The sequence below is a fragment of the Balaenoptera physalus genome (assembly GCF_965194825.1).
Source record: "Balaenoptera physalus genome assembly, chromosome: 10".
NCBI classification, from domain to species: domain Eukaryota; kingdom Metazoa; phylum Chordata; class Mammalia; order Artiodactyla; family Balaenopteridae; genus Balaenoptera; species Balaenoptera physalus.
Genome location: NC_138889.1, coordinates 106,501,726 through 106,526,892, shown reverse-complemented (window position 1 = coordinate 106,526,892; position 25,167 = coordinate 106,501,726). Strand labels below are relative to the sequence as shown.

Genomic DNA, 25,167 nt, shown 5'->3' with positions numbered 1-25,167 from the left:
GTCCCTTCCTAGCCAGCTCCCCTCCCCACCAGAAATGTCACGTGATTCAGTTTATTTAAGGGAATCAGTGTATACACGGCTTTTGGGGGATGCAGCTGTCAGGTAAAAGAAGCTCTGTGTTGTATAGAAGTGTGTTTGTAACACACGTGGATATGTAAAGGCTTGTGTGTGTAGGTTTAGAAAACAGGAGACCGATAGATCGATAGATAGCAAAAGGGGGCTGTGCTCCTCCTGGGGTGTGTGTCTCTAGCCACTGGAGGGCGTGTGGGGTGGTGTGGCGTGTGCATCTCATATGATGTATTAGGTCACAGCATGCTTATTGATTCTGCATTCAGCCTGTGTGTGTGTATTGTGGGCGTGCTATAAGGTGTGACAAATGACAGTGTGTGTTTCTGGAGTTTAGCTAACCTCCTAAGAGCGGATGAGAAGAGAACATAAAGTGAGGCTGGAGGTAGGAGATGGTGTGTGCACACGGGCGTGAGTGTGTCCTGAACAGCTGTTTGCGTGTACACGTGTGTATCCTGGGTCCACATACATGTGCTTGCGTGCGTGTGTGTTTGCCCAATGGGTCTGTTTGGAGGTTGTGCTGTTCCTCTTCCCCCTGTTGCCTCCTCTAAAGGCTCCCCGTAAGTGGGCAGGTCAGAAATGTTTGCAGAGGGGGCTTCTTGGCCCTCTTATAGAGCAGGCCGGAGCCCAGCCTGCTTGAGCTTAGTTGAAGGAACTGCCTCTCTCCTCCCTCCCTTCCTTCTTTCTTGATCTCTTTGGTGAGCCCCAGGGACAGGCCCAGGCAGGCCCCTGAGAGGTGAGGGCTGACTGCCCAAAGGCTGTGTCACAACAGAGGGATGGGCCCGGTCTGGCCCCCTGAAGTGGCCCGTCCAGCCTGGGGGCCCTTTGCCACACCCAGCTGTTGAGGAGGCATTTACCCCAGAATCACAGAACCAGAGCCAGAAGGGGCCTCAGAGGGGCTCTAGTCCACCCGTCTCGTTTTTGCAGAGGAGGTACTGGGAGCTCAGAGAGGCTGGGCGACTGCGATGGGAGTCACACGGCACTTGGAGGCAGAAACTGTGTTTTCTGAGTACGCTGACTTTTCTCCCCCGACAGGGTGGCGGTGGGGAGTGCTTGGGCCCGAGTGTGCACAGGCTTCAGGTGTGAGTCGTGTGAGAGATTATGCATGTCTCTGCATCATTAAGTGCCTATGTGTGTCAGTGTGTCACTGAGGGTGAGCCCGGCGTGAGCGTGTCCCCATCTGTCTCTGAGACGCGATGGAGTGTGGGGGTGGGGGGAGCGCGCTGGGGGAGTCTGGACGCCTGACTGCTGTTCCTGGCTCTGCCTCTGATTTCCCATGTGACCTTGAGCGGTTACCTCCCTGTCCTGGGCCTCAGTTTCCTGAAGTGTAACTCGAGGCTCATGTCCCCTTGGACTGTGTGACCCTGTGTGTGAGGCTCTGTCGCATCCCCGCAGGGCCTTCCTGGTTGGGTGACCTGTGTCCGGGCCTGGGCGGGCTAGGGGAACTTGGACCCACCTTCCATCACTCCCCTTGGAGCCCTGTCCTTGGTACCCTCGCTAACCGTCCTCCTTTTTTTCTCTCTTTCTGCATCCCCCTTCCTGAACCTCGCCGGCCTGCAGAGGAGCACCCCGTGGAAGGTGAGTGATACCTCTCGGTCGCTAGGGTGGCAGATCAGTCGCCGGGGGGCCTGGTGGTTCCCTCCCCTGCCCACGTGTGGCGTCCCCGGGGAAGGATGTCTGGGTGTCCTCTTGGCTGCCTCGGCCCGCCTCTCACCTGGTCCCTCTTTCTGGTTTGCTGGGGAGAACTGCCTGGTAGAGGCGGTCCCTCCATTGTCTGTCTTCAGCACGTCTGCCCACCGGCCTTTCTTCTTTCCTGGGAGGAGACCAGACTGGGGCTGGAGCTGGAGGGAGGGGGCTGGAGCATTCAGAAGTGTCCAGAAATGATTGAGGAGATGGGTTTTTGCCCAGCCCAGCTGAGGAAGCTTAGAAAGGCCACGCTGCCAGGGGTTGGGGTGTGGCTGGGGGTGGTGCTTGGGTAGAATCCGCTCCGGGGTCTGAAGAGTGCAGGCAGGGGGAGGGGGTCGGGTCCCCGGGTCAGGGGATGTGGGCTGGGTAGCAGCTTCTCCTGTTTGACACAATTGTAGTCCCCTGTCCCCTGTCCCACAGGCTGGCCTCGGTAGGTAGGGGTGGTCTGCTTCTTCCTTCAGCCCAGGCCCGGGGAAGGGTGGGGAACGTGCCTCGCTTCGGGGTCTCTCTGTCCATTCTTTCCCTGTCTTCTGCTTTGTTTGCTTTCTCTCTCTTTCTTGTTTTTGTCTTTGCCTCTCTTTTTCTCCAGGGTTCTGTCCCTGGACCTCTCTCTTTGTTTCTGTCCTTCCCCAGGCTCTCTCTGTGTTCCTGTCTGAACCTTCTCTCACCGTGCTTTTCCCTGTTTCTTTTCCTTCTTCGAGGTGGTCCACGTCAGGGAGGGAAGACTGGGTTGAATGGTCCAGGCTTGACAGCTGGGCTGCAGGGGAGCTCATGTGGCCCGCACAGGGAGGGCATGCAGCGGGCTGGGAGGGAGATAGGACCCCAGTCACCAAACCTGCCCCACACTTTCTTCTTGGAGTAGCGGGTGTGGGAAGCATGTGTGCAGCCCCAGGCTGGGAGCTCCCCGGGCCTGGCCCTGCCCGGATGCAGGAGTCCGGGGAAGGAAAGAAGGGGCTGGAATCCACTTTCCCTGGTGGTGTCCATGGTTTGGCTTGTCTCTCTCTCTAATGTCCCTTCTCCTTGGGTGCCCTCAGGTCTCCCGATCCCTCTGGGCAGGCACCCGTGTGTGTGCGTGTGTGTGAATCTGTGTGCACACGTGTTCACGCAGCTCTGCTGCTCTGTTGTGTCTGGGTGTCTTTGTGCACGTCTGTACACGTATGCCTGTGTACATGTGTCTGAGTGTGTGTAGAGGTGTGTGCCCCTCCAGCGTCGTGTCTTCTGTGGCGTGGCCCACATCTCCGTGTGCCTCTGTAGGAGCGTCTGCATCTGTGTCTGCATCTGTCCTGTCTGTGTCTGCGTCTCCGTGTGTCAGTGTTTACCTCTGTGTGCGCGAGAGAGTCTGCGTGTCTGTGTGGACGCAGCGTTCTGAGGGCTGGAGATAAGATTTAGTGCTGATGTGACTTTTACTTGCTCTTGATGTCATGTCTCCTCCGGAACAAAGGGAGAGATGGAGGAGAAAGAGAGGGGAAAAGGGTGGAGGAAAGGGGCTCGGGGGGGAAGGAGGAGGAGGCAGACAGACAAGAGGAAAGAGAGGGGTAAGTAGAGGCGAGAAGAGGAAGGACACAGTGGAGAGAGGGGCAGAAAGGGGAGAAATGGGGAGGGGGAAAAGGCCAGCCCAGGAGAAGAAACTGGAGGGCTGCTGTGGGGAGGAACAGTGGCCTGGAGCTGAAGGGGAGGAAAAAGGAAACAGTTCTTCTCCAAACAAGTAGAATAGTAGAATAGAGGGACAAGACGGGAAGCTGGGCTCTGGGGACAAGTGGGGAATGAGACCACTTAGCCATCTCTTGGGGGCGCCATGGTGGCCTGCTGGTCTGGATGTGGCCCTGCGTGTGCTTGCAGGTCAGTGGCTGTGCAGGGGTGTGTGTCTGAGGCTGTGTGTGTGTGTGTGTGTGTGTGTGTGTGTGTGTGTGTGTATACACCCAGGGATGTGATGCATCTGTGTGTCTTTGTGTCATGGCTGCTTGTGTGTCTCACAGTCTTGTCCCCTATAACCCTCTTCCTTCTTTCGATGTTGGTCCTCCCTGGGGTTTTGTCAGGAGAGTAAGGGGGCGAGACTGAGAGTGGGGAGGTGGGTCTGGTAGGTGGTGGCTTCACGGGGGGTGGGCTGCGGGACTCCTTGGTGGCATTACGCTCTGGACTCTGCAGGTCCCTCTTCAGATCTCTGAGTCCTCCGTGCCTTCACCCTCTTGTCTGGTCCTTCGACACTGTGCCTCAGGCCTAGCTTTCTCCCAGGGACCCAGCCGTCCTGCTCCCCAGGCCCCTGCCGAGCATCTCCTTTTGGGGATCCTGGTAGCCCCACCCCTTTCCCCCTAGCCTTTTGTAGCAGGGAGAGAAGACCCAGAAGCAGCCAGATAAAGTGCCCTAGGAGAGGACCCTTGGTAATGCCATCCGTCACTACCAGCCTCTTCTCCAGTGGCTGGAGGAGGGACGGATGCCACAGGTAGAGGTGCGGAGGGTGTAAGGAGGGGCCGGGGCGTGGGGAGAGCAGAGATTTCAGGCCAGGGGTGAGGCAGGCTTTAGGGAGAGCACCCTCGGGCCAGGCTGGGCTGAGCCTCAGGTAGACGGGCAGGGAACCGGCCTCGCCTTCCCCAGGATGGCTGGTGCTGTCACTCCAGAGGGAGCTGAGCAGCTGGTTGCCGTGGCGACAGAGGGAGAGTGCCGTATGCTAACGAGGCTGGCTGGGAGCTGGGCAGAGGCAGAGATGCCACTCCGCCACAGCAGTGGTACAGGCGGCAGGGGGGACAGGAGGCAGGTTCACAGGTCACTCGGCTCCTGGGCCTGGAAGAGATGGATGAGGGGTTAGGGCCCTGGGTCTGGGTCCTGGATTCAGGGGGTTTGGAAGATGCTGGTAGTTTTGGGGGAAAGAGTTGGTGGGGGGCGTTCGGAGCAAGGAATAAGACTTGGTCCAAATGCTTGGGTCCCCTCCGGTTTTGTGGATAAAACCTGTGTCTTCCCAAGAGCTGTTTTGTCCTGAGGCAGCCCTTAGCAGCTGTGGCCCCCTCCCCCGACTGGCCTCAGACCCAGCACTGGGGAGAGACCAGTGCTGCCTGAGACAAGAAGGGGGCAACATGAACCATCTACCCGAATCTTCCACAGGATCCAGGCCCTTGGGCGCTGGCCATGCCCTTCTGGCCTTTTTGCTGCCTTTCTTTTTGGAACCCAGGCATCCTGGCCCTCAGCCTTGCCCCAGAGACACCTGGAGCGCTTTTCCCTATCTTCCATCCTGGTCCCGGCTTTCTCCCCCCAGGGCCCACATCTCACGGCCTCAGCAGCGGGAATGGTTTCCAAGGGCGAGGTGGTGCTGCAGGGCTGTTCCTTCCCCATCCTCTTGGCCAGACACCACGGGTGCAGGGATGGGGGAGGCGGGGGCTGAGGTCTGGTGGGGCTGGTCATCTCAGGGAGCCCTGGGGTCTCAGCTCCGCTCTGGGGCATGGTGCTGCCGGCCTCTCTGGGGGAGAGTTTTCCTTGGCTGATGCCTTCTGGGGACTGGGGTACTGGTCCAGTGGGCCAAAGTCTCTCCCCCTAAGGCTGAGGGGGTCCCCAAATCAGGGCTGACCAGGCTCTCTCAAGGGACCAAGGCACCCCTGAAAAAAAATCCCACACAATCTTGCTCTCCATCTTGGCTGTCGGGCTTCTGTTTTCCCTTTTCACAATTCAGCTTTTGGGTCACCTCAGAGAGGGCCTGTCCAGAGAAAGGGGGTCCGTAGAATAGTTTCGAATGAGGTGTTTCGACCTCTCAGAGAGCTGGGGCTCCCGCCCATGGGTCTTGGCTGCCCTCTTTGGTTTTTGCTGTCCAAGAGTGCTGGCCTGGCCTCCCAGTCCTCCCTATGGAAGGATTCAGGCCCCCATCCTTGCTCCAGTGTTTCCCTAGATTCTGTTTCCTCCAACCTGCTGTCGCTCTAACTTTGTCCTCCTGAATCCCAGTTTCCTCGTAGAACCCGGGTGGGCAGGGTGCCTGTTACCCATTCGGAGGCTGTTGGGAGGGGTGGAGTTGGGAGGATTGGACCCGGACAGATGCCTTTCCACAGCCCCTTTTGGTGGGAGATTCCCTCTAGGCCCAGGCTCTTCATACCCCCGTCTTCCAGGTCTCTGCCAGGCTCGTGGGGTAACGGGATGGGGTGGGGGGGTGTTGGATATCCCTCTTGTCTGCTCGATCCCGCGCTAACAGGACACTCTCTCTCTCTCCAGGTGGCTTTGATTTTTGTGTCGTGTTTTATTTTCTCCTCCATCCGAATCGTTTTTCTCGTTGACCGTTTTTTTTTCTCTCCGCCTCCCGGAAGAAAAAAAAAAGAAAAAAAGAAAAAGGAAAAAGCAGCCCTCCCAGACTCATGCTTCTCCTCCTTTTCCTTTTTTTTTTTCCGGCAAGAAGAAAAAAAAAGAAACCAAAATCTCCTCTCCCCCTGCAGTGACTCCTGCCCCAATCCTTCCTCTGGTTCTGCCTGTACCCCCCTCACCCTCTCCGGTGCCCCCCTTCTCTCTCTCTCTCTCCCCCCGCTTCTCGTGCCCTCCACCCTCTGTTTCGGCATCGGGCCCCTTTCCTCAGCTCTGGGCTGGGGGCTTTCCCCCGATGTCTGTCACAAGTTAAAAAGGGTTTTTAAATTGTGGCAGCAAAAGCTTTTTTCTCCCCTCTCTCTGGCTGATTTTGATGACTCGTGTTTTCTTTGTTTCTTTCCCCTTTTCTTTCTTTTTTCTTCTTTTATTGTCTCCTTTCTTTCTTTCTCTCCTTCCCTTTCCAAGGTCCGGCTCACCTGACGTTAAACAGCGAAGGTATGGTTTGAAGTTCTGGCTTGGTTTGGATTGGATTGGATGGCCCCCAACCTGCACCTGGATTTTCTGTCCACCCCCCCCCCGCCCCCTTCCCCCTCCTCCACTCGTCCCGCCTCCTTCCTGCCTTCCTACCCCCTTCCTCTGCCTTGTCTTTATTTTATTTGGGCGCTGGGGTGGGGGGGGGCTGGTCCCCGTGTATGCTCTCCCCTCTCCCACCTCCCCCGACACACTCCATCCGCCCTCATCCCACCTTGGTTTCTGACATCAAGAGATGTTTGAACTCCTGCCGTTGTCTCCAGTCACCTTTTTGCGTTTTCCTGATAGTGTATCTTGCTTTTTTTTTTTTTTTTTCTTTCTCATGGTGGTGTTTTATTTCCTTCTACTCATTCTGATCATTCTTTCTTTTCTGTAAATCCAAATAGAAAGAGAAAAGCATGGGCTGGAGGAAGTGGATTTTAGGCAGCCTCATTCCCCTCACCCTGCTGCTGTGGGATGCCCCCTTTCCACAGCTGTTCCCCTCACCCCCGTACACCCTCACCCTTGTGTCTTTTGGATGTCTCCTGACCCTATTTGACAGATGAGGACATTTAGGCCCAGAGAGATGAAGTGACTTGCTAGTGATTACGCAGCGTTTAATTGGTGGTACCGTTGGGACCGCTCATCTATTTTTAGCCTCCCTTCGACCAAGTCCTTACCATCTTTAAAAGCCCTGGTGTTCGGCAAACCTGGAGACAGACCCCAGGAGTCCTGACCTTGATCCCCCAGCTCTGACCTCCCTGTTGCTGACTCCCTCCCAGATCCTCAGGCACTGCTTCCCTGCCCCGGTGGTCTTCTGTTGGGGCTCGTCTTCCATAGGGACGGGGTGGTGTCCTTAGCCTGTAGGCAGCAGAAGCCTACAGGATGAAGGCTGGGCTGTGGGGAGAGACTCAGATCCGGAATTTGGGATGGATTTAGGTCTGGGGAGGTAGAGGCCTGGGATTCTTGCAGGGATGTGAAATTATGGTAAGAAATGTGGGGAAAGAGGAAGTCCCGAGTGGGGAGTCAGGGCCTGGTGGGTTTACTCACATCCTTCTTGCATCTCAGTGCCTGGTTCTGGGTTTGCTGGCTGTGGCTCACCTTTGTCCTAGATGAAGCCCTGAAGGATCCCTAAAGCCACCCCTCCACCTCCCGAAAGGCCACAGCCCAGCTGTTATTCTAGCTTTAGTTCTGGGGACTGGGGTTGGAATAGGACCCAGACAAGGACTTTTAAACTCCATTCTTGAGTTCCCCTTAAGAACCATCTCGTGGGGTCTGGCAGTAGGTGTGGTGCCTGGGAGCCGCTGGTCAGGGCTGGGTGGAGAACTTAAGGCAGCCTGGAGGCCAGACATGGTGACACGTGCCTGCGGGACTCTGGAGGCCTGGGCTGGGGGCGCTGGGTGGTGGCGAGCAGGAAGTCCTCCTTGAGAAAGGCCTTCCCGCATCCACTGTGAGCTCAGCCAGGCAGGACCTCCTGGTGTGCGCAGCCCTGCTGAGGGCACGGTGGAGGGACAAGGAGCAAACAGAGCGCGCGGCCCTGCGCCTGGGAAGCCCCTCGGTCTAACTGGCCAAGAAGTGGATGAAGGCAACGTTGAGAGCACTCACTGTAGTAAAGGAACAGGTGTAGAGGGAGAACCAGCTTGCCTCGAGGACGGGCAAAGAGGAGAAGAGGGCTTTGGTGTGGGAACGGGGCGGTTTTGGAAGGGGGGGTGCTCTGTCAGGCTGTTGGACTAGTCGAAGAAGACGAACCTGGCCCAGCAGAGCGCGGCCGAGAGTGGGGGAGAATCTGGACGGGAGCTCAGAGCCCCCAGGGCCAGAGGTCTGGCCTGTTTGCACGTTGTTGGGCAGAAGGGGCTCCTGAACCAGCAGCGAGGCCTCTGCCCCTCCACTCGTCCCCCCGCCCCTGGGCAAGGAGGGGGAGGTCAGTGGTCGTGAGTCTGACAGGGTTTGTGGGGCTGATGGTTCCCGGTTTGTCAACTGGCTCCTTCCCTAGAGGCCCTGAAGCAAGCGAGTCCCCAGAGCAGCACCCCACCCCGACCCTGTACCTCCAAGCCGGCCCTCCGCCCTGGACAGGGCCCTCCATCGCCTCAAGGCTGGGGTGGGACTGCCTGGGTAGCCCCCCGTGCCTGACTCCCCAATTCTGCTTCTCCAGTAGGGTCCTTACTGTTCTCCGAGGGGGGGGCCGGGAGAGGAGGAGCCAGCGATGTGCACCAGCCGACAAAAGGTCAGTGACCCCACGGTCCCCCGAGAGCCCAGCCCTCACCCTCTGTAGGCCAGCTTCACTTTCTGGAAGGCAGCTGAGTCAATAGAGTGTGTCCCCTTCAACCCCCTCTGAGGTCCACCCGCAGTACCTGCCTCGGTGTAAAGGGCCACAAACCTCCATTTCTTTCCCAAAGCCCATTTGTCCTGATGACCTCTTTCTAGAACACGGATGTCTTTTTTTCTTGGCCGCGCTGATCTTAGTTCCCCGACCAGGGCTTGAACCCATGCCCCCTGTGGTGGAAGCGCTGAGTCTTAACCACTGGACCGCCAGGGAAGTCCCCACAGATGTCTTTTTGTGGCAGTTGTTCAGGCCAAAGAACAGGGATGACTAGAAAGTATCTGTTTCTCTGGGAGAGTGGCTAGGCAGCAGGGTCAGCCCCCCATTTAACCATCAAATTCTGCAAGCACGATAGGTGTCAGCCCAGGGAGATTCTGGATGGGAGATGTGGCATTTATAATAAGTTATGTGTCACATGCGTCACCTAAATGAGCCTTCACAACCCCCTGTGGAAGGGCTCATTGCCCTTGGTTTACAGATGAGGAAACTGACGCTTGCCAACGCCCCTGAGGCCAGCCCGGGCCCCTTTATCCTGTCTCAGGGCTGTAGGTTACAAGCTCCTTTTTTTTTCTGCACTGAGGCTGCCTCTCTCTTTCTCTCTTTTTTTTTTTTAAATAAATTCATTTATTTTATTTATTTATTTTTGGCTGCGTTGGGTCTTCGTTGCTGTGCGCGGGCTTTCTCTAGTTGCGGCGAGAGGGGGCTATTCTTCGTTGCGGTTCATGGGCTTCTCACTGCGGTGGCTTCTCTTGTTGCAGAGCACGGGCTCTAGGCGCGTGGGCTTCAACAGTTGTGGCACGCGGGCTGAGTAGTTGTGACTCGTGGGCTTAGTTGCTCCATGGCATGTGGGATCTTCCCGGACCAGGGCTCGAACCTGTGTGAGGCTGCCTCTCTTAAGAGACTCTCTTCCCTAAGAAGTTTACAGGGCAGTGTAGCAACCCCTCAAGGAGCTCCAGTGGGTGCCAAGCCCTGGGGCTATCCAGTCCCATTCTTTAGTACTCGCTGTTCTGTTGGCCTGGATTTCTGCCCTCCCTGCCCTCTTCCCCAACCATTTGGTATCTCTTTCAGCTGACTCTCGAAAAAGCAGCCAGGCCACCACACTGGAAGTCTCCCCCAAACTCCCCAGGCAAACCCAGAAGCTGCTCGGCGTTCCCTTTGTCTACACATCCATTACATCACTCGCCACACGGCGAGTAACTGTCACTTTACCTGTTTGCCTCCCCAATTTGACCGAGCTCCCTGAGGACAGTGGTTGGGTATTTTCGTTCGTATACCCCTGGTGCTTTCCACAGCTCCTGGCACAGATGTAGGTGTGTGCTCAGCAGATTTATTTTAAATGGGTGAATGGACTCTGTTCTCAAGGGGCTCATTGATGTTCTAACAAAGAACTACAATAAAGTGTGGTACGTGCAAAGTATAGGGAAAGTGCAGACTTTGTGCAGAGGAGTTAATTTATTCATTGATCTAGAGAGAGAGGCAGCACATACACACAGAGGAAGTTACATCCCAGTGTAAGAGTCGTTTATTTGTGGAATGGTTTACAGTTTATGAAGCCTCACCTGGTCTGGTCTCTTTCTAGATGCCCACGGTGACCTGTGAGGTAGGCCGATGATGAGTTCCTTTGTCCTGAGGAGGAAGCTGGGGCTTAGAGATGTTGCCTCTCGGCCAAGGTCACAAAGCTGGTGCAAGAGCCAGCATTAGTGCCCAGGTCTTCTTTCTCACATCACACTTCCTCCCAAGGGAGCAGTACAAGATGTTACTAGGCAGTAAGTGCCAAATGAGCAGAACAGACAGCTGTAGTGCTTGAGCATAGGGAGGGGCTAAGGGGGTTGGAGACCTTCCCAGAGGAGGGCTTTGAGCTGGGCCTGGAAAGGAGGCAGCTGCTCTGCCCCGCCATGGCCATTAGAGATCCAGGACCACAACAACTGGTCTCTAGCCACATTCAGCTTGACTGCAGACACTTGTGGGGCTCCACATTCCCTGACCCTGGGAGATAAACAGGTATCAGCAATGACCCCCTTCCAGTGCCAGGGACTATTAGGAGTGGGTAACTGTTCAAGTGCTGCTGGGAGTTGTAGTTCCGGGGTCGTCCGCGCGGCGAGGTGTGGGAGAGCGCCCCCTGCTGTTTCAGGTCTCGCTCCTCTTAGATCTGGTTGGTGCTCTTCTGAGCATGGTTGGCAGGGCAGCCCCCACGTGCTTACCTGACACACTAATCCCTAGAGGTCCTACTGCCTCCTCCCCACTCAGGGGCTATCTCTGTCCTTCCCACCACCTTGGGTTTTCTTGTTCGCATTTGCTCATCTGTTTTCTGTCGCTCTCCCCCAATTCTTTCAGGTTCCCTCTGGCTGCTCCAAGCCTCTTTCCATCCCTGGGCCTACCTGGGTCTGTGGCGGTGACGGGCGTTGGAGAACATGTAGACTCTGGCTCCAGAGTGGCTGGCTCTGCCTCCTCTCCTAGGAGACCAGAGCCAGAGCCCAGAGGAGTCAAGGAATGGCCTCATTTCTCCACTTTGCCTTGGCAGCCGTGGTCCAGCCTTAGGCCCGCCTCTCTCCTTTTTACTGGCCTCTTTTGTTCTGTTCCAATCACTTTCTCACGTGGTTGCCTTATTCTTTCCTTCCTTTCTGTTTGACTCTCCCTTTAATATTTTCTTTGACTGTAGTGAAGGTGAGGGAGTGGGAGGGGAGGCCCAGCTTCTGGGAGGGAGTAGGATGCGGAGCAAACTCAAGGTCAAACACATTCCCTTTTCTGGTCCTTGAGCCCCCCCCCCCCCCCCCCCCACCGGCTCTGCCTGGGCAGCAGGCCTGGTTGCTATGGAAACAGCAAGGCCCCGAGAAACCCTTGGCTTCCTTTCCTGGGAGGTCTCTGTCCCCTTTTCCTTGAGGGTCCTCTTCCCATCACCCTTACCTGTCCCCTCCCAGCTTGCCTTCGTCTTTATCCAGATTGCTTCCCCCCATCACCTGTTGCTCCCTCACAGCTCTGCGCTGTCTCCATTTCCCTTCTGTCCCTCATGGTCCATCTTTCTCCTTCTCTACGTGGCCTCCCTCCACATCGCCAGTCTTTCCCTTCTTGTTTCTCCTTGACTCCTCCTCTTGGTTTTCTGGCCCTTCCCACTGGAGCCCCAAGGTAGGCAGAGTGGGGCTTGTGGCTGTCCCCGTGTGGCTGATGCCCCACCAGCCTCGCTGCCCTGTGACCTCAGGAAACCGGGCCTGGCCAGCTGCAGTGAGTGCGGTGCCAGGCTCTGGGGCAGCAGCTGGTGCCTTGGCATCCGGAAGCAGTGAGGACTGAGTCTGTGGGCAGACTGCCCGGAGGGAGAGAGTGGGGCCGTTGTGCAGGGGAGAGGCATCTGCAGGAGAGGCACCCAGAGAGACACGGCTTCCACACGGGGCGCCTGCTGCTGGGGCCCGGCCCACAGGGGGGCAGGGGCCTCTGAAGGCCGCGTGTGCCCCCCGCACCGGCATCGTGCCCTGCTTCTTCCTGGGCCTGGGGACCTGTGCTGAGAATCTCTGCACTCCATGAAGGCCCTTGGCCAGCCGTCTTGTTCGCCCCCCATCCACCCTGCAAGGTGGGTAGGCCCAGCCGTTGTGCCACCGCCTGCTGGGAGGAGAAACTGTCAGAGTCCAGGTCCTCTGCGCTCCCTTGACTCCACGGCCTGTTTTCTTCCCTCCGTGTGGGCTCCGGCTTGTGAAGGTGTGGGGCTGGGACCCACCTTCCTTCCACGGAGCCATTGTCACCCACTTACAGAACGCTAAAAGTCCCTAAGGCCCTCCCAGTTGTTTTCACTCCTGTTTAAAGTGTGCCAGTGGAAGGAACCCCATGCAGGGCGCTTACCTGTGCACACACACTCACGCACACACACACGAGAGCCGGGCCTGCCTGTGCACTTTTGCCCCCAGCCATCTCCTGGCACACAGGGTCCCACACCTGCCCTCTGGGGACCCTTGGAGGCTCTCTGCCTAGGGCCTGTCTGTGCTGTCCTCTCAGGTTGAACTAGGAAGCTGGGGGGGCGGTGACAGCTGGCATGGTGGCCACCTGTGTCAGCCCCGCCCAGTGGCCCACTGCTCCCTGACGCACATCCTTGCCACCTGCATCGCCTCCCATGTGTCTTCCCCCTGCCTCCTCCACCCCATTCTCCTCATCTGCTCACTGCTACGAAGTAGGCCTACTAGTCCCACCCCATGTGGTGAGGCCTCAGACTGTCCCCAGGCACTGAGAATGGCAGAAGAGGCGGGAGGGGGAGGTGGGCTGCACTCAGGAGACCCTTGGTGCCCCCACCATAGCGGGACACTCCGGGAAGATGTCCGGTGCAGTTCCTTGTTGCTCTTCCACATCCTTTTGTTAAGGGGGGTGGCCGATGGAGGGCCATTGTGGGGGGAGACAGTGAGAATGTCTGCTTCGCTTGGCCCTGTGGCAGCTTAGTTGTCAGCTGGCAGTGTGAGAGCCACTTAGCAGCCTCCTGCTTTGGAGACAGACATGGGGGAAGCTGACTTCTGACAGCAAAGACGGCAGGGTCCAGAGAAGAGGGTGGACAGCACGGGGAGGGGAGAGAGCCTAAAGCTTGCAGTTGGGATCGAGGGGCTCCCGGTGCCCAGGACCTGCGCCTGGGTGGCTGGAGGGGAAGAGGGAGGGTCTGGAGTGCCCTGCCCCACTCAGCCCTCTCCCGTTTCCCCACCGCGGCATCCAGGCAAGGAGGAGTTTGTGGCGACCTTCAAAGGCAATGAGTTCTTCTGCTATGACCTGTCACACAACCCGATCCAGAGCAGCACGGACGAGATCACACTGGCCTTCCGCACCCTGCAGCGCAACGGGCTGATGCTGCACACGGGCAAGTCGGCCGACTATGTCAACCTGTCCCTCAAATCTGGGGCCGTCTGGCTCGTCATCAACCTGGGCTCGGGAGCCTTTGAGGCCCTTGTGGAACCCGTCAACGGCAAGTTCAACGACAACGCCTGGCACGACGTCCGGGTCACTCGAAACCTGCGCCAGGTAGGGGGAGCAAGAAGAAGGCCAGGGGCCAGCTGTATCTGGGACAGAACGGGAGTGGGGAGAGCGGGCTGCCTGGGGTGCGGGGGCGAGGCGTCAGGGCCAGCAGCAAGGCGTGGTTCTGAAGAAGGTTTAGGCCGTGGTTGGGGTGGGAGGGTCCAGGAGCGCAGCTGCAGTGGGCAGGCTTCAAGGACCAGAATACTGCGCTAGGGAGGAGGCTGCCCCGGGGCCGGAGCCCGAGAGAAGAGGAAGGGCCAGGCTCCGACTGGTGCCAGGGGCTGGGTTCAAGGGTTGGGGCTGAGGAATCTGGTAATCTGGCAGGAGGGCGATTCGGGGGCTGGGAGGAATGAGATAGAACCTGAACTTGCGGGGCCCTGGGGGGCTACGGGATGGGGAGACTCTGGCCAGACTCTGGTTGAGTCGGTGTCCCATTAGGGCAGGAAGCCTGGGCCATGTGGGGTGGGGTGCGGCCTGCCCTTAGGCGGGGCCTTTCTAGGGCAGAGGCAGGCCTGGGCTCAGAGCAAGGTCGGGGCAGCAGGCGTGAGAGGTGAACGGACTGGCGAGGTGCTGGGTCCTGCCTCTCGTCCGGGCAGTACCCTCTCTCCCCTGTCCCTTCCCATCCCTCCGAAGGGACGCAGGCTCTCCCACTGGTCGGTGGCTGTCTTTCCGTGGCTTCCAGGCCAGCCCATGCGGGAGCTCGAGGAGACTCTTGGGGCAGCCCCTGCAGGCAGGACAGTGTCCTCAGCGTCCCCTCAGCTCCGTCTCGCAGACTCCCCCCCACCCCGGGGGTGATGCGTCTGGGCGTCGGCGCTGTCCTCTCAGTGGCCTCTTCGCCTCTCGCGAGGCGCAGGGTGGCTATGGCGGGCGAAGCGTTCCCTCTGGCTGGGCTTCTGCTTGACAGCAGGCTCCACAGCTTGTTTCCAGCCCCGAGAGGTTCCCGCCTCAAGAAGAGTCCGAGCCAGACCCTTCTTCCAAAGCAGGAGAAGCCGCTGTGCATCCTCAGCGGCTCCTGGATCCACCTTCTGACTCCGTGCCCTGATCGCTTGGCACCTGGGGCCCAGGTGCCCAGACTCTTGCTGGTCCTTCTCTCCGGGTCCACCAGTTTCTGTAGCAGGTGGCAGGGACACTTTTCCAGCTCCACCCCCAGCAAGCTCAGTGCAACCAGGAGCACGGAGCCTCTGTGCCCTGGGAGGTGCTGTCTTGGCTGGTTTGCAGCCCTTCTCTTACTAGGTATCTGCTCTGTATTTCCTGGTTCTAGCTGAGCTTCCTGGTGGCTGAACTTCCGATGACTCTGCTCTTCACCGTCACTGTCACCTGCCCTCTCCTCCTCCCCTTCTTCCCACTGAAAGGCTCGTGGGGGGCGGGATTCCGGCTGACCTCACACTGTTCTTACCTGCTCTTCTTCAGCCCACTGAGTGATGATCTAATGGGGAGTCCCCCTCCTCGGGTGCCTTCCCCTTGCTGCAGGGACACCGTGACGGACCCGCCTGCTCTCTCCGAGCCGCCGCTCCCTGCTGTACTCGGCTCCCACCCAGGCACCTGCTCTCGGTGCGCCCCGAGCTCTGAAGAGCGGCACTCCTCCTCAGGGTGGTGCCCCCTTCACGTCGCATCATCCCCTGACCCTGCCGGAGGGCTGTCCTGTGTTGTCACCACCGTCTGAGCAAACCTGAGTGTGTGTGCTGTTTGTCATACTTTTAGGTGCCACCCACATTTACTGCAGGGCTGGGCGGAGTTGCCTTCTTGCTGACGTTCCCTCCCCAGGACCAGCGCTGTCACCTGGTACTGCCTTTGGCAACACGCTGCAAGCCCAGAGTCCCTATCCACGTGTCCTTTGGCCAATATATTGTCCATCTATACTGGGTACCGAGGGAAAAAAGACATGGGCCCCGCCCTCCTGGCCCTTCGGCTCTTGAGGAGACAGGATGAGGCGGTTAAAAGTGGACAGAGCAAAGGCACACAAGGGCCGGCTGAGCGGCAGGGATCTTAAATGTTCTAGGAACTCGAGAGGCCTGGAGAGGAGTGAGAGGTCTGTGACCAGGGAAGGCGGGGACTCCATACGGAGGGAGTGAGGCCTGGCCTCAGCAGTACTGAGTGTGGACAGGGATCCATCGTAGCCTCTTCCCGGGGCTCACAGAGTCCCGGGTCTGAGCTGGTAACTGGTGACCACATCCCCCTGGCCTGCTGTGCCGGATGGGTCAGAGCAGAGTCAGGCCATGCTGACCTGAACATAAGCCTTCGGGGCCAAAGAGGGTGTCTGCTTTAAGACTTTGATTGAGAGGTCTCCTTAGAAAGGGTTTCTGGAGAGATTTATTTCACTCCAGTCCACATCCGTAAATATGAGCTGCAGCCCTTTTTTGGTCATTGTGACCATCAGGGGGATGGAAGGGCAGCCCTGAGGCTCTGCTCTGGATTCATTGCCCTTGCTCAGGGCCTAGCCTGTGGCCAAGTCCATCCTCACCAGGCCTTTTGAGTGCCTGTCTTTCAGGGCTTCTAATAATTTATTGGGTCCTGTTGTCCCTAGAGCAGTGGTTCTCAACCGAGGGCGGAGTGCCCCCCAGGAGACACTTCGCAATGTCTGGAAGCATTTTGGGTGTCACAACTCAGGGAGGGTGCTACTGGCATGTAGTGGGTAGAGGCCAAGATGCTGCTAAACATCCCACAATGCACAGGGCAGCCCCACAGCAAAGAATTATCTGGCCCCAAATGTCAGTAGTGCGAAGAAGGGGAGAAACCTGTGCAGACACATTTATACAGGGGCCACGTGGTGTCCTGGGATTGGAAAGATCCTTTTATGATCTTAGGAGTGACGTTGGGTTGAGAGTGGCCAGGAGCAAAGACGGGGATGGGGGGGTGAGGTAAGAAATGACATCTGCTTCTGCCTTTAGGGTAGATGGCTGGGATCTGAGGACACTGGGATCCACGCTGTTTTCCCCAAGTGATTAGAACAGCCGGGGAGGCTGCCTCCTGGGGAGAGCCTGCCCCAGGACAAGCACTGAGGGGTCTCCCTTCCTCTTGGTCCTGCAGCTTTGGGAAACTGGAAGGAGGCAGAATTTCACCCCCCTCCCCTGAACCAGATAGTGATCCCCGGAATCGTCCAGAGACTCCTAGAACATTGCAGTCAGCACCGGAGGACACCTGACTGAGACCACACCCCGCTCTCGCCCTCCTCTCCCTCCGAGCCCAGCCTTGAGGACCCTGTGCCCGGTGGTGTCTCTTGGGGGATCTTTGCAGGAATAATTCCCTCTGAGGATTCCCTGAGGCCTATTTTTAATCCTGGGCCCACCCTCCTCCCACACGCAGTATGCCTCCCCCCACCACGTAAGCCGAGTGCCAACCCATTTCATCACTAGCCAGCACGAACTCTGGAAGACAAGCTGGCTCCCAAAATATGTGGAGCTTCCACCCGCCCAGCTCCCATGAGGCCGTTCCTCAGTGGGGAGATTTTCGGGAGCCCCTCTGGGCCCCAAGGAGAGACATCCCCCAAGGATGGGGCCTGGCGGGCACTTGGGACTCCCTCCCCCACCTTCCGGCCCGGGCTGCCCTGTCTCTCCGGCCTGTCACACGCCCCATCTTAGGGCCTAACTGTGCTGCTCTACACACCCTGTCTATACTGGCTTCCCGAGCTGCCCACCTCGTTCCCACAGAGCTCCCGCCAACACTACCGTTCACCCTCCCTTCTGCCGGGTGAAACCCTAGAACTGGGGTTTGAGTCGGACAGACTGGGTTCAAATCCCAGCTCTGCCACTAGTTGGAGTGACTCGAGGCAAGTAATGTAACCTCTCTGTGCAAAGTGAGAGGGGCCTTTGAGGAGTAGCTGAGGTGATGGCCTGTGCCTGGCACCGCGTGAGCCGCGGAGGGCTTGCTGCCGTCATTATTGTTAGTTGTGGGTTTTTTTTTTTTCCCAATCCTTCAGGCCCAGCTGAACCGCCACCTTTTTTGTAAGGCCTTCCTTGATCCTCCGGGCCCCCTGGCCAGTCTCCCTCTTTGCTGTGCTCTGGCCCTATCATCACACTCCGTCTGCATGGTCAATAATTTGGGTTCACCTCTTTTCTCTATTTCTACATGGTAAGCTCCTTGAGAGCTTAATACCAGCAACTACTGAGTGTTTTTATTTGTTTTTCTAGTGGTTTTGCTGGTTCCTTTGGGCTCTTTCTTGAAGCCAGTTGGTGAGGTTTTGGACATGAGGATCCAGCAGATCTATTTCATAGGTGCCCAGAAATATCTTTTGTCCTCTGGGAAAAACTCCACCTCACTTTACTCTCCCGCCCCCTCAGAGTCTCCTCAGGACCTGTCCCTTTCTTACAGCATTAATCAGATTGCACCCTCACATCTCTCCTCCTCCGGAACCCCCAAGTTCAAGGGTCTCTTTTCTCTTTTGTATCTCACCTAACTTTTCGAACAATCCTGTGAAGTGGGAGATACTCCTATTTCACCAGCGAGGTTGAAGAGCTGGCCCAATGCTGTCCCGCAGGAAGTGGGAGGATGGGAGTGTGACTCCATCTTTCTGCCTCCCGAGAGGGCCTGGCTGCCGGCCTTGGTGCGCACTGCTAAGGTGCCTGTCGTTCGTCTTGTGGTACCGCCATTCTTGGGTGTTCCCAAATCTTGAACCATCTAAATGTTCTGCTTGTCTCTTGGAAAAATGGGCCCCTCTTTTTTTTATTATTATTATTTATTTATTTATGGCTGTGTTGGGTCTTCGTTTCTGTGCGAGGGCTTTCTCTAGTTGCGGCAAGTGGGGGCCGCTCTTCATCGCGGTGCGCGGGCCTCTCACTATCGCGGCCTCTCTTGTTGCGGAGCACAGGCTCCAGACGCGCAGGCTCAGCAATTGTGGCTCATGGGCCTAGTTGCTTCGTGGCATGTGGGATCTTCCCAGACCAGGGCTCGAACCTGTGTCCCCTGCACTGGCAGGCAGATTCTCAACCACTGCGCCACCAGGGAAGCCCAATGGGCCCCTCTTATCTCTGAGTCCTCTTTTCTTTGTCCTGAGTGTCTCTTGCTCAAGCTCCACAGAGATTGCCTTCACTCAGACTTTTGTGATTTGTGCGTATAATCCCCTTCTTGGCTTTCTTGAAGGGCTGGAGCTATGCCGATAGATCAAGGTGAAGATGGGGTAAAGTTTTGTCAAAGGCCCTTGGCCATGGTAAGTTATACTTGCTACAATGACTGACTTCTTCCCTCTGTGACTTGATGCCCTCCTCCCTCATCATGCACCGTCATCCTTGTGCTCCTGGCCTCCAGGAGCCCTCTAGCTGTTTCTGTGAGTGGGGCAAAGCTTTCCTTGCTCATTTGTTAGTCTGAAGCCTCAGCCCTCCCGATCCCGGCATTCGGGAAGGCATGGGCTGCTGTGTTACAGGTGCCAGGATGGGTTCCAGTGGAGGCTCCACTCTAGTATTTGGCCACAATTGCCCCTTCGGGCATGATCACCATGGACTGGGTTCTGGATCTGCAATACCTAGGTCTAGAGGGGCCCCGTCTCGCCCACCACAACCTCGCTATTTATCAGAGGAAGCCTGGATCTCTTGACACATCAGTGGAAGGCCCTCTCAATCTTGTTTCTTTCTTTCTTATTTTTTAATCTGGCTGTGCTGCACAGCTTGCAGGATCTTAGTTCCCTGACCAGGGATTGAACCCGTGCCTTTGGCAGTGAAAGCATGGAGTCCTAACCACTGGACCACCAGGGAATTCCCTCAATCTTGTTTCTTAATTCGCTCTTGTACTTGTTAAAAATTGAAGTTGTCCATGAAAGTCGAAAATTATTTTTTCCTTATTCTAGTCTCCACTACCAGTTCTAATTAAAAAAGAGTAGTAGCTGGACTTTTACCTCCAATGCCTTTTTCCCCCTATCTTGTTTGACTAGTGCAGTGATACCAGAGCACTTGTACCTTTTTTGGTGCCATGGGTTTAGCTGCCCTGAAGCTAATGGTTCCTTGTCCTGAGTAGTTGGCCTCTTCATTTCCCAGCGGTCCTACTGGCTGATAGGACCAGTCCTTGTACCACGTGTTATCCCCTGTTCCAGTCTCTGCACCTGCAGTTAGATGCTTGTCTTCCTGCTATGTAAACTGTTTCTGCATCACTAATAATTAATATTGGTTATTTAACACTTCTTCTAGCTGCTTAGTATTGACTTCTGTTATTTTTAATGATACAAGGCCTTTATTAATTGTCTTACTGAATTAGTCCTGTGCCCACTGGTTATAATAACTCTCTAACTAATGGATCTGTCTCTAGAAGACCTCTCCTTCTCACAATCACACTCTCGGGTGCACAGTTTAGTATTTGATGGACATCAAGCAGTAGTGTCCCAACATCTCTGATACACTAAGTGAAGCTGCCTCAGCCCCTTCGCCATCTCCTCCTCAAAGGGTAATTTTGAAGGTGGTTCTTTGACCATGAGGAGAGGAAATGAATATAAAGCCACATGGGGGCGGGGCCTCTAGAGTCTCGGGTAGAAGAAGCTGGCTTATAGTTTACAGAGGAGTAAGGGATTTTAGAGAGAGGTGGGCCTCTCTGTTCCTTTTTATGGTGTGGTCTGTGGGGGGAGTGAATTTTTGCTGCTGGCTGTGGGGAGCGGAGGCGCAGGGGTCTGGGGGTGTGTGTGGAAGGAGGCTGGGCTGCTGGGAAAGCCTGACCAATTCCAGGGACTTACAGGAGTGGTGGTGGTGAGGGGGTACTTCATTCTGGGAGGAACAGCTGCCCAGAGGAGCATAAGAGAATAGGCGTGGGATGATTGAAGAACTGGGGGAAATCTGGGCTCTGAAAGGTCAGTTTACCAAGGAAGGAGGAGGCAGTTCTCGGTGGGAGCGGGGAGGGGAGGGAAGAGGTTTTGGGATGATTAGCTCTGATGTGAGCGTGAGCTTTCTGCCAGCCCATGGAGGGCAAGTTTCCTTTTCCCTGTTCTGGTGGTGACTTGCTCTCTCTTCCTTTCTCGAGGAACAGAAATGGGAAGAAAAAACCCCAACCCTACCCCACCCCCCACCCCCACCAAAAACAGAGCTGCCCCTCCCCCCACCATGACTCCCTGGATCTATTTGCTATCCTCCATCCCCAGGAAAAGCAGATACCCATATCCCCTCCTATGCTCCCTGGGAACCCCTTCTCTTTGCCTCCAAATGAAATTGCCTCTCATTTGAGCCAGTCCTGGGATTCTCTGGGGGCCTTGGCCACTCTTCTCCCAGTCTGACAGCCAGCTGGCCCATCACCAACCATTTAACCCATTAACTCGACATGGTCACTGGTCAGCCAGTTGGCCAGTACCAACTTGCTCTTTAGCCAGTTCTCTGGAAAGCCATCTGGTTGACCAGTTAGCCAACAAACCCATCCGTCCATTCCCTGAGTCAATAGCCCATCCCTTTCTCACACCCCTGTTCCCCTCCCTCCCTTCCCCTCAACTCCCTAACATTTCAGCCCATAGGACTTACTAATACTGCATAATTGGGTCTGCTTCTTAACCGCCTGCCTTCCCTCTCTCACCTTCTGTTGGAAAACCCCGTTGCCAACTCTGTGTGTGTGACTAACACGCTTATAACCTGGGGGACCAAGGGATGGGCAGGGACAGGTGGGGCAAGGTATGAGTGAAAAACCGAACTAACCTTTCTGTCTCATCTGCGGAATGTCGCCATCTTTAAGTCTTTGCTTTCCTGGTCCAGTTCTTTTGTTGTTTTCTTCTCTACTAACCAAGGTCTTTAACTGTTCCCCTTCTCTGCAGCCGGCTCTTCCCGGAGGGGATGGTGGAGGGGAGAGGAATCCAGAGGAGGGGTTGGGGGGGGATTGGGAGAAGGGATTTAATTTTTGTGTGTGTTTTATTTCTCCCTCCCATTATAATTTAATTTTCTTTAAACAAAATACTTCAGCTGAACTTAAGGTGGGAGGGGCTGAACAAACAACCAAACATATATGGATATATATTTTTCCTCCTTCCTTGAGTTTCACAGTTGGTCATTTTCTTTTTCTTTTCTTTTCGTTCTGTTCTTTCGTTGTTGTCTTTGTTGTTTTCTTTGACCCCACCCCCCACCCCCTTCCCCCATATCTCCGGTGAAGCACGCAGGCATTGGACACGCTATGGTAAACAAACTGCATTATCTGGTAGATATCACTCTAATTGTCTTACCGTTTGGTTTGCCGTGGGTTTTTTTAACTGTTCGATTCTCCCTCTTTCGTTTCCTTTCCCCGTTTGGTTTTGGTTGTTTTGCTCTTCCAGTTGTTTTCTGCGTCCTGGACAATCTTTAGATTTTGCTTCTCTCTTTTAGTTTTCCTCTTTCCCTTTTCTTTCTTTCTTTTTTTTTTTGGTTCAAACTCAAATCCAAAAGACAAACGGAAATTGAGGAATTTGGTCTGTCCCTGCCCTAACCCCCCACTTCTGAATTCAGATTCCTGGTCAGAGAGACCTGGGGCAGGCCCCACGTTCATCGGCTCTGGTTAGACCAGCCCCGATGCCAGGCTGCTTATTTTATTGCTTTATTTTGTTCCTTTTCTCCCCTGCCCTGCCCCTTGTTTCTTTTCTTTGATTTAGTTTCTTTCTTGGTCTCCTGAAAATCCATGGAAAACACCATCCCATGACATGCTACGCTCTGCTCACTGTCAGCTCCCGGACAGGCCCCTTGAGTTGGGGGAGGGGGCTGGGGGTGAGGCCTCCAGTGGCAGCCAGCTCCGCAGGCTGCAGCGAGGGAGGTGGCCTTGGGGGATGCAGGGCCATCTGGGGCCGGTCCAGAGCTCCTTCAAATCACCATTCATACCAGTTTAGGAGCTGCCCCATGCTGGCTGCCAGGGAAGAAGCGGCATCCCCTCCCTCACTTCTCAGTCTTGAGGGGTCCTGGTTCCGTCTCCCCCGACACCCTGCATGGCATGAATGGTCTTTTCCCCCCTCCAGGGACAGTGTCCCATTCCCCCACCACTCTGCTGCTCTGACTAACACTGTGTCTCACACTGTCTTCCTTCCTTCCCTTCCATCTCCTGTCCCCTGTCTGCCCCCTGCCTGTCCCGCATGGCCTCTGACTGGGGTTGGTTCCCTTCCCTGTTGAGGGGGTGAGAGGAGGAGGCCCAGCTGGGGTGAAGTCGGGGTACTTGTCGCCAAGCTCCTCTGTTTGGGTTGGGCTCAGTCCCGGTGAGTGTTGGTGTGGGTGTCTGTGTAGACGCAGCTGGTGTGTGTTGGTGTGTGGGTGCGACTGTGTGTAAATGTTGGTGTGACATTTAGGGGGTGTTAGTGGGAGACTGTACTGTGTGTTTGTGATTCTCTGCTGGTGATTCTACAAGTGTAAACGCCGGTGTGAGCTGGGGGCTGCGTGACTGTGTGCTTCTGAGCTGCTGAGGGCTCTTAGGAGGTGGGCTGTGGAGACAGGGAGGGCAGGAACAGGGAAGAAGCTGAGGCTGGCCCTTTGCTCCTCGCCTCACCTTGGAGCGTATGCCTGCAGGCCCCGCTGTGCGCCATCCCCCGGGATTCCCTCCTGCCTGCCCTGTCCTGGCTCTGCGGCAGCAGGCGGTTAGTCATCGCCTATTAATAATGCAGAGTGACTGAACACCAGGCTGGGGACCCTGCAGATGGACGTGTCTGCTCCCACGGGGCCCACGCTGCTTGGGGCAGCTGCCTGGCCTTCCCAGCCTCCCAGGTGTGCGTAGCTGCCTGGCTGGAGAGGAGGGAAGCATGAGAGCCGAGGCTCCCTGTCTGAGTGGCTCCCCCACCTCCCCAGGAGGATGTACCTCTGAGGCCACATCTGGCCTGTCCTGATACTCTTGCAGTTCTGTGTTTCCCTGCACCCACAGACCTGTGGTGGTCCCATCCTTTGCCCTGTCCTGAGCTAGTACCTGTGGCCACGGCCAGCCTAGCCCTCCCCAGTCCAAGACCTCATTTGGCCACTCTGTCGTCCCAGTGTTTAGGTGGAGCCATGTGGTGGTCCCAGCACGGCCCCTCCACAGGCCTTGTTCTCCAGCTGCTGCTGCTAGGAGTTCGGTGCTGCCATGCCTCAGGCCAGGCCACTGAGTACCTGTTAGGAGCTGGGCATTTGGAACTCTTTCTTTACAGAGCTTCACTAGACAGCCGAACTGTGACTTTGGGGACAGAAGGGAGGCAAGATAAAGCCAGCCCCTGGGGATACCATCTGAGAATCAGGGCCCTACAGACCTCCCCTTCCTTCTAGTCTCAATTCAGTTAAAAACTGTGTGAACTGGGACTAAAGCTGTTTCCTCAGCTACCAAACGAGCTGCTGATACACCTGCATTGCCTATGTCATGGGGTCAGTGTGAAGATCAAGAAGGGGAATGGAAGTGAAAGTGTCTGTACTCTGTAAAGGGAATTATAATTTTATTAAGCTTTATGAGATGTTAACTGATTATCTCCGTGTTTCCAGGGCAGGGATGTTTTGTAAAGAAGCAATTCCCTTCTCATAGCAAACCCTGGAGAATACAGCATATCTGGCCCCATTGGAGATCCTATTACCGTCCTTTCTTGGGAATCAGTCCCAAAATAACTACATGAAACCCCAGAATGCCCCAGGAATCGGGCCTGGGGAGGATGGAATGACTTGGTTAAGTTGGTCAAGAAGCAAACAGCCCTGTCTGGTTTCAGCCCTTGCCAGGAAAGTCCCTGTGAATTTCTAAGTCTCCAAAGTCCACGCTTTCTGGCGTGAGCGTCACTGCTTGACGACCAGAGCTGGTGCCCGTGGGTGGCCTGAGTCGCCTCATAAAGCCTCAGATACCTGTCCCAGGGATCAGCTCTTTCAGCCAAGAATGGAGTCAGACAACCGGGCACCGGAAGAGACAGGGTTCAACCTGCTCTGATTCCCGGGCATTCCTCAGCCGGGCTCTGGTTGGTTTTGTATTTATTTTTACTAACTTCTTTATATGGACTCTTTTTGTTATTTGAGTATTCCTTCTTGGGGCAGAGGGTGGATCCGGATCAAAAAGGCCAACCAGTGGAGAGGTTTGGGTCAGGTGTGGTCAGGCTGAAAGAAGTGTTCTCTGCTCGTGACACTGGAGGCTTTGCTTCTTCTAAATAGCTCTCACCTTTTGAATATCATTTAAACTCGACGAATGCCTGGATTGCAGGCAGCAGGCAGAGATTATTCCCAGTTAACAGATGGGGAAACTGAGGCCCAAGAAGGCCTGGGGTCACATAGCAAGTAGTGGAAGAGTTCAGTGCTTTCACTTTATTGATCTCATTTGATCCTCATAGTAAGCCTCGGAGAAGCAGGAGTGATGGAAGTTGTTAAACCCCTTTTACAGACGAGAGTCAGAGATGTAAAATGAGATTGTTCTGGAAGGTGGTAAAGGCCATAGGAGAACTCAGGATTTGTGACCTGAAGTTTCTGTTCCCAAACTTTATTAAATCCAGTCGTCAGGAT

The 25,167-nt window shown here is 55.9% G+C and overlaps 1 protein-coding gene and 1 long non-coding RNA gene across 14 annotated transcripts in view; one reads left to right on the top strand and one right to left on the bottom strand.

Annotated features, from left to right (window-relative positions):
• NRXN2 (neurexin 2) overlaps window positions 1-25,167 on the top strand; it is a 109,784-nt gene that overhangs the window by 20,211 nt on the left and 64,406 nt on the right. For 4 of the 13 annotated variants that reach the window (XM_082477323.1, XM_082477316.1, XM_082477322.1 and 1 more), the window contains exons 1-3: window positions 8,687-8,758; window positions 13,536-13,837; window positions 21,872-21,895. In XM_082477323.1, coding sequence (XP_082333449.1) covers window positions 13,664-13,837; window positions 21,872-21,895 — 198 coding nt within the window. In that variant the 5' untranslated portion in view covers window positions 8,687-8,758; window positions 13,536-13,663. Of the gene's footprint in view, window positions 1-1,626; window positions 1,645-6,489; window positions 6,520-8,686; window positions 8,759-13,535; window positions 13,838-21,871; window positions 21,917-25,167 lie in introns of those variants that run through there. The other 9 variants (XM_082477317.1, XM_082477315.1, XM_082477320.1 and 6 more) reach the window with 4 other exon arrangements.
• LOC309668086 overlaps window positions 1-25,167 on the bottom strand; it is a 217,791-nt gene that overhangs the window by 160,640 nt on the left and 31,984 nt on the right. The window lies entirely within an intron of this gene.